This window comes from Solanum dulcamara, chromosome 4 (genome assembly GCF_947179165.1).
Source record: "Solanum dulcamara chromosome 4, daSolDulc1.2, whole genome shotgun sequence".
NCBI classification, from domain to species: Eukaryota; Viridiplantae; Streptophyta; class Magnoliopsida; order Solanales; family Solanaceae; genus Solanum; species Solanum dulcamara.
Window position 1 is genome coordinate 77,642,177 of NC_077240.1, and position 8,594 is coordinate 77,650,770.

General features: G+C 32.9%; 1 protein-coding gene across 1 annotated transcript; it reads right to left on the bottom strand.

Moving 5' to 3' along the window:
• Window positions 1-341: 341 nt before the first annotated feature.
• Window positions 342-2,347, bottom strand: LOC129887685 (glucan endo-1,3-beta-glucosidase A-like). The gene is made up of 2 exons (XM_055962865.1): window positions 2,226-2,347; window positions 342-1,468 (listed from the first exon to the last, which is right to left on the bottom strand). The coding sequence occupies exons 1-2, from the start codon at window positions 2,287-2,289 to the stop codon at window positions 519-521; spliced, it is 1,014 nt and encodes a 337-aa protein (XP_055818840.1). The 5' UTR covers window positions 2,290-2,347; the 3' UTR covers window positions 342-518.
• Between the last annotated feature and the right edge of the window lie 6,247 nt (window positions 2,348-8,594).

Genomic DNA, 8,594 nt, shown 5'->3' on the forward strand with positions numbered 1-8,594 from the left:
GTCTGACGTCTGTTATTATCCATTATCTAGTACTTTCATTACTTCCATTACTTTCTCTACTTTGATTGCTCTATCTTATTTGGGTTGCTTTCGTTACTTGCTTTTCCATATCGCTTTGAACTTCTTATTCTTATCTGACCTCTTTTTTGATTTTACTGAGCCGAGGGTCTTTCGAAAACAGCCGTCCTACCTTGGTAAGAGTCAGGTCTGCGTACACTTTACCCTCCCCAGACCCCACGTTGTGGGATTTCACTGGGTCTTTGTTGTTGTTGTAGCCTATAACAAGTTTAGTTGGACTCAACTCGATTTGGTTCATCTTAGCCGAATAAATAAAGCAAAAATGACAATTCTAAATATATATAACATATTGATATCAAGGAAATTAAAACACAAGAGGTGTTACAATTTCTTACTACAAAGAAATTAGATATGCTATCATTAATTGAGGAGAATCACACACAAATTTCTCCTTATTATTCATATATAAAAACTATATAGTATTAATAGATATGCAATCATTAATTGAAATTGAGTTGATACTTTGGCCTTTGATCAGGATAAAAGAGGCCAAAATGTTGCTCACTTATTTCTCCATTTTTATTATTTTCATCAAACATGGCAAACAAATAAGTTTCTATGGTCCTTCCAGGTTTCTTGGGTGTTCCAGCCCCTCCTTTTACATGATTAATCAAATTTGTATAATAAGTTCGTGCATTTTCCAAAGTTGCTGAAGGGTTTCCCTCCGAAGGCCATCCACTTTCCGATACAATAATCTCAATATTTTGTCCTCCAAGTTTCTCCGTAGCATAATACATTGAATCCACAAGGGCATCAAAAAGATTTTGATATCCTACTGAATTTGCCCCTTGTTCGTTGAAAAGTGCATAAGGAAGCGGGATATTGTCATAAACATGGCTAAAATAAGGGTAAATATTGGCTAAGAGTGGAAGGTTATGTTGCGCTAGAAATCCGATTATGGGATTAATAAAGTTTTTTTTATCTTCGGGAAAAATACTATCACTTGGTGGATAGGTGTTTGCTAAGAGCCCTGAATATGTCGCGGTTGAGACCTTGATTTGATCTTGCAATCCTGCTGATGATAACGCGTTGTAAATATTTTCCATTGCTGGACGAACAAATTGTGTATATTGACGGGTATTTTGACTACCGGGATCAACTTCATTTCCAACGGCTATATATTTGAATTTAACATCTGGAAAATTACTTCTTATATTATCTTGAACCCAACCATTGGCATTTGTAGGATTGGTTAGGGCTTCAAGATCTTGATTTGGGACATCAAGAATTATTTCAATGTTACTTCCTTTGAGAGCTTTGAAGACATTTGCATCTGGATAGTAAATTCTCATTTTTTTAATGCCATTAGCATTGTATAGGTTTATGGCATCTTGATCTGATGGTAAATTATTGGCAATTTTTCCATAGCATACTCCAATAGGCTGCGCTCCTACATTATGACAAAAAACAAAGTCAAAATAATAATAACATGAAAACAAGTTGGTACTGATTATAAAAAAACACTAAAAGTTCTCTATATTTTCTACTGACATATCGTCATATGGTTGGTTAATACATCCATAAATAAATTATTTGTAAATGTCACAAATGCGTGAGATGATTAAACCTCTTCTTTTTTTTTATGTCCATATCAATAGGGCCTACTGCATGATACAAAATATGTAGTGTTTTTTTAATGGACTTTTATAAGTAAATATGCATGATACAAAACATCTCCAATTCACGTGAACTTAGTACTTTTAACACGGAATATAAATATATGTATAAAATGTTACTAAAATTGAAAGAAATATAGTATGTCATTACAGTGGCGGAGCCAGGATTTTGAATAAGTGGGTTCAAAATCTGAATAAGTAGACACACAAGCTAGTCGAAGGGGGTTCGACATCTATTTTATATACATAAAAAATTATTTTAACCATATATAAATAATATAATTTTCTGTCGAAGGGGGTTCGGATGAACCCCCTCGGTATAGGGTTGGTGTTCAGTGTGGGCAGTCTCCTCTATCAAAATAGTAAGAGAAAAAGAAGGACTTATCTCACAACTTTCCGCCACTGTGTCAAAACATAATTTTAAAAATATAACGAGTTCAATACTAAAAATTTTAAAGATTGAATCCGAAGAATTTTCTTAAATCTGCATGTACGTAAGTATGTGTGTGGGGAAAAGAGAAAGAGAGAGACCTGTCATTTGGATCAACAGCCCAACAAGTAAAAGGGAAGCTATAAAATAACTTAGAAAAGTCATAACAAAATTGGAAGTGAGAAGAGTAAGAAATACTAGAGGTGAAATTGTGTGTTAAGGAAACATCAAATTGCTTCTTATATAGCAAGAAGGAGAAGACCAAGAAAGGCATGCAGTGTGGAAAAAAGCCAAGTCAAGTTGCCCTGTGAAGAAGTTCAATGATAATAAAATTTAGTCAAGTAGAATAACCAAGTCATATAAACGTATCTAGTGGGATAAAAGAAAGTTCAAATCAAGTAGTAGGTGATGAATTTTTTTTTGACTGATTCCATTTAATCTTATCATTATTTATTTATTTATTATTAAAAGTGGGAAGACCCCCAAGTTCAAAGTTGGATTACGAAAATACTCTTGCATTAATTTTTATCTTTTTCTTCTTTTTTTTCTTTTTAATTTTTCCTAATTTTGCTATAAAAAAATCTGCAAGTATCTACATTTATTGCTCAATTAAAATGCATTTAAAAAAGTGAAGTCTTTCAGTTTTCAAACCCCTTCGATTTTCTTAACTTCTGCCTTTTCATTCATTTCTGTATTAAATGAAGTAAAAGGCTGGTGGTCTCCTTCGATTCCTCAATATTAATTATATATGTCTCTAATGGCAAAAGATTCATATATTCACTAATGCAATAATGTGAGTCAAACATTTAAATATCAAGTGCACCATGAAAATGAGTTCTACACAAGGAGTAGGAGTTGTAGGAGTCCATATGGTAGTCTCTTGACTCTTGTATATAGAAATAGGAGTCCTATGCTTTGTATAATACAAATAGTTCTCATCTATAATTTGGCTATTCAATCGTATATATGCAAGAAGATATAATACAATATTTAACCTTCCTACGTTTGTTAAAGTTCTTCAAACCTGCCTTGGATTTGGACGGTAAAGAGCAATCATTTGGTTTCTCCATAACCTTTTTATTTTTGGTGTAAGTCTTCATTTTCAAATGAAGAGCGGACATCACAAGGTTTTCACTCCATATATAAAAATTGTAACTCAATTTTGGCATACATATTATGTAGATCTTTTCTCTAAAGAGGAATAGATAGAGTGAGAGAAAGAAAGCACAAGACATGTTTGCTGGATATGGGAAACTTTTCCACTATTTAGCATATTTATTTATGCAAAGTTTATTATAGTGACAACACACTTATTTTTTATTCATTATTAACACGATTCACTTAAATATTATATGCACTAATCTTTTTCTCTTTTTCATGTATTTATTATTTTTCTCCTTTATTTGCTTTAAATACTCATCTTCATAATCCATATATAATTACCTATTCAATTGTTACCATTGATATTCATAACCTCTATACATTTGATTTAAAACATTAAGATATCTTTTGATATTTCTTCATTTTTATCTATATAATTATATTTTAAGTTTCATGAACCCCCTATACAAGGTTATCCATTTCATTCTATAGTTAAAGTAGTGAAATGCTCTTATCATTATTGTACTATTTGATTTATGTTTTAGTTTGACTCGAAGAAAAAAATTCTTAAGTTTTGACCGGTTATGGGAGAAGTTGTAGACAAGAATGTATTTCTTTTTCCATTTATATTGTTATGATTAAAGTCTTAAGAAGGATGTGTATGTTGCATGTTTTTACCTATTTATTATTATATATTTCTCTTTATTAACTTTTTAAATTTTATAGTCTATGAATTTTTTATTATCGTAAGTTTGTATTTTTATTTAGGCTAAAATTAGTCATTTGTGACTTTATTGGAAGTTTACTACTATTAACCAAAGTTTAAGTTTACAGTTGATAGCGTAAAAGAATTACTTTTAAACATTATAATACACCCTTCATTAGGTGTTTCTTGACACACTTTTCCAGATTTATTTGTAATCATTGCATTAATTTTCTCATAACATACATGTTTTCATAGAATTTTAATAATTTTTACGAATCTGAAAAAACTAAATGAGACATATGTGTAATGCACGTATCCAAAAACTACTATAAGGAAAATGACCAACTATGTGAACTTGAGTAACTTAATGTTGCCTTCCTGTTAGGAACAAGTCTTTTTTTTCCTTTGGTTCCTAACTGAGCTTTAAATTGAAAAATAACATATTTGGTGTAATTTCATAAGTGGAGTATGAGAAAGGTAGGCTATAAAGATAGAGAAGTTATTTTCGATAGGCTCTCGGCTAGCTCAAAAAGAAAAAGCAACTAACGGCGCAGGAAAGTAAAAAAAAAAAAAGACGTCAAAATAACAATATATAAAGCAAGTGTAGCAACATATATTAACGCACATTAGAGAAAACAATTATGCGATACCTAAATCATACTACTAGAAGTACGACAACACTCTACTATCTCTCTACCCTAATCATTGACTTCCGTGCCTTTCCATCAAGGAGCATGCCCTCAGTCAGCTAATGTTGTCTCATATCATGTCAAATCACACACGCTTCCCCCTCCCTCAGCTCTTGTTTTGCCTACCTCTACCTCTCCTAACTCCTTTATAGATCTCACAGCTCCTCATTTGTGCCATCTCAACCTCGTTTCTATCATCTTCTCCACCACGGAGCTCACTCTCATCTTGTCATGGCTTGTATCAAACTGTTCTTAATCATATCTCTCCTAATATGTCCACCCATCAATCTGAAAATCCTCTTATTCACTACCGCCATCTTTTTGAACGTGGGCATTCTTGACTAGCCAGCACTCAGCCTCATACAATAATGTTGGTCTAACAATCACTCTGTAAAACTTATCTTTTAATCATTGGCGACATATTTCTATCACACGTTAATATCCTAGAGATGAGCTTCTATTTCACTCACATCGCTCCAATACGTACAGTGTGCAACATCATCGTCAATTGCCCAGTATCCTTAAAATTATAGACTTAAGATGCAGATTTCTCTCTTGGGTCATTCCACCCCTCTACCTCATGTGTCACATCACTAAATTTTCACTCTAGGTACTCTGTCTTAGCCTTGCTTAACCTAAAACCTTTAGATTCTGTGGCCTCTCTCCAAACTTCCTATTTAATTATCATTAACTTCTCTATACCATTCAACAATCAATACTATGTCATCTATAAATAACATACATCGCATCACCGCCCCTTAATACATCATATCAATATATATATTCATCACTTAGGCACAAATGAATATGCTAAGGGTTAATCCATGGTTCAGTCCCATCACGATCGGGAATTTTTTTGAGTCACCACCCACTTTTCTAACCCAAGTTTTATCCCCATCGTACATGTCTTTAATAGCCTAATGTAAGCTACAAATACACCTCTAGACTCCAAACATCTCCAAAGGATCTCCTGAGAGAATTTATCATATGTCTTTTTTAGGTTAATAAACATCATGTGTAAGTACTCCCTCTTTTTGTCTCTATATTGCTCCAACATTCTCCTTACAAGATGGATGGTTTTTGTTGTTGAATGTCTCAACATAAATCTGAATCGGTTCCCCTTTACATCTTTATTTCGGCCACATTTTAAAAAAAATAAATTGTATATTCTGTTAAACACCATCACATAATTTAACACGGAGAGAGAGTAGACAGGAAGAAGGGGATAAGGAAGAAAGTGTTAATTAACAATATAATTTTGTGAAGTAGAATACCAAGTCATACCCTGTGAAGAACGTCATGGAATATTTTATTATGTATATAACAATGTAATAGTTGTCCATATGAAGAAAATATTAAAAGTATGTAGAAAGTTCAAATCTTGTACTGTGAGTCTGTGATGGAGTCAATACGAGAAAAAAAACTCAAATTGAGCAATTTTTCCGTTGTTCAAATCAATGTGAAGTTTGTGTTATTAAACATCATTTTTCAACTCCATTGCCATCGAACTATCTTAATGAGAAAAAGAATGGTGGATAGCAGATTCTCATTGAAATATTGGGAATAGCTACTGAATAGTTTTTTTTCTTTTCTCATTGATTCAATCAAAATATTTATGGAAAAGCCATCGAATGATTTTTCAGAAATTTCAATGAAATAATAATATTTTTTAATAGTGATAGAGGAGCAGTCTCATCCAATACACCATATCTTTTATGGTCAAATTAAGCAATTTTACTTTCCATTAAAGTTTGGGTCTGATATAACTATAGCCTTTAGGAAAATATATTTTGTTTTCACCCTAACGGAGTTATAGCTTTAGGATAAATTTCAACTATATTCAAAAAAAATAAGGGGTAAATTTATTTTATTTTTTAATCTCAAAAATTTGAACGCATAAAATCTACTAATTTTACACTGGAATTTTGATAATTGCGATGGGAAATACCTTTTTTTTTCTCCTTTTGGTGTTTTAGCTTTGAAATCATGATAATTTAGTATGATTATAAGTAATCCAACATGATAATTAAGTTGAATATAACATAAATTCATTTTTATTTAGCATGACTTGCATGCCACATAGTTCTTATTTCTAACTTTGAAATGATGCTGACGATCCAATATGGTTTGTCAGTAATTCCAAAAGTCCAATTAGGTTGATTATAGAATGAAATCAATATTGGTATGTCATCACTTGCAGACCACATCCTGAAATATGTTTTTTTTCGTCTTCTTAGATTATAGCTTTGAATTCATGACAATCTAATTTTAATTTAAGAGTAATCCAACATTACAACTAGGTTTTATACATATCTTCAATCATGTTTACTCTAAAATCTTTAATGTTTTCATAGTCCATACGTTTTAGAAAAATCTTAATAAATTACTCACTACATTTTTCATCTCAGACTGTTCGTCAAGCTTTAAAAGATCTAAATTGGTGTGCTTCTATGAATGACGAGATTTCAGCATTGCAAAGTCAAGGCACTTGGTCTCTTGTGCATTCTGTCCCTCATGCCAAATCGGTGGGCTCCAAATGGGTATTTCATGTTAAATATAATTCAGATGGCAGCATTGGACGTTATAAAGATTGGTTGGTTGCTAAATGTTACCTTCAACAGCCTGGTGTGGATTATTTTGAGACCTACTCACCAGTTGCTAAGCATACTACAGTGAGAGTTGTTCTTTCTCTTGCGGTCTCTAAAGATTAGCTGCTTAGGAAATTGGATGTCAATAATGCATTTCTATATGGGCATTTTCATAAGAAGTGTATATGTCTCAGCCACCTGAATCTGTTAATGAGAAGTTTCTCAATCATATTTGTCAATTACACAAGGCTATCTATGGCTTGAAGCAGGCTTTACACTCCTGGTATGATAAACTGAAAGCATATCTTTTGTCTCTTGGTTTTCATCATTCTCAGTGTGATCATTGCCTTTTCATCTATGCAACATCTGGAGTTATCATTGTTAATCTAGATGGTTAGTTAACAGAATTAGTTAGTTAGCTCACAGAGTTAGTTGGCAGTTAGTTGTAACAGATTTTGTTTATAGGCTCACATGGATGAGTGAGCTGCCTTGGATCACACGATATTGCTCCCTATATAAAGAGCATGTGCAGTGTGTGATAAATTCTAATCAACACAGTAATCAATCTTTTCTTCTCTCAGTTTCTCCTCTTTCAGTTGCTTCTCTTATGCATCAATGGTAGATTAGAAAGTCAAAAGGTGACATGGTATCAGTGCAGCGATTGCTGTGAGTAAAATTGCAGAGACAATACATCACCATTGCTGAAACTCGAGAAGAATTGAAGCCATGGTTATTGCAGAAACATCAAGAGAAGAGACTACATAGATTTCACAATTAGATTACACTCATCCAGTATTCTTACAACCATCAGACACACCAGGAACTGTGTTGATTGGTTTAAAGTTAACAGGACCAGTAAATTATACACTATGGAGCAGATCAATGGGACTAGCTCTGTTGGGAAATAACAAGTTAGGTCTTGTAGATGGAAGTTACACAAGGAATATGTACAAAGGAGAAATGGCAAAGCAGTGGGATAGGTGCAATGCACTTGTTTGTCATGGATCAGCAGAGTAGTTGCGCCAGAATTAGTATCTAGTATAGTTTTGGCTTCGATTGCAAGGAAAGTATGGGATGAGTTTGAGGAGAGATTTCACAAGTCAAATCTTACCAGAATTTATCAATTATATTGTGGAGAGAAATTGCTATGCAAACACAAGGTACAGATTCAATTATAGTTTACTATTCAAAGTTAAAGGATTACTGGGATGAATTGGATCTATCGGCTCCTCATCTTCCTACATGTGAGTGTGTAGAATCAGGTGCATATGTCATGCATTTGAAAAACTCTGTAGTAGTGCAAGAGGAAAGTCAGAGGAGGTTAGGTGTAGTTGATGTCAATCAATACTCCTTATGAATGCTAGTTGGGAGGGATAACAGTTTCAG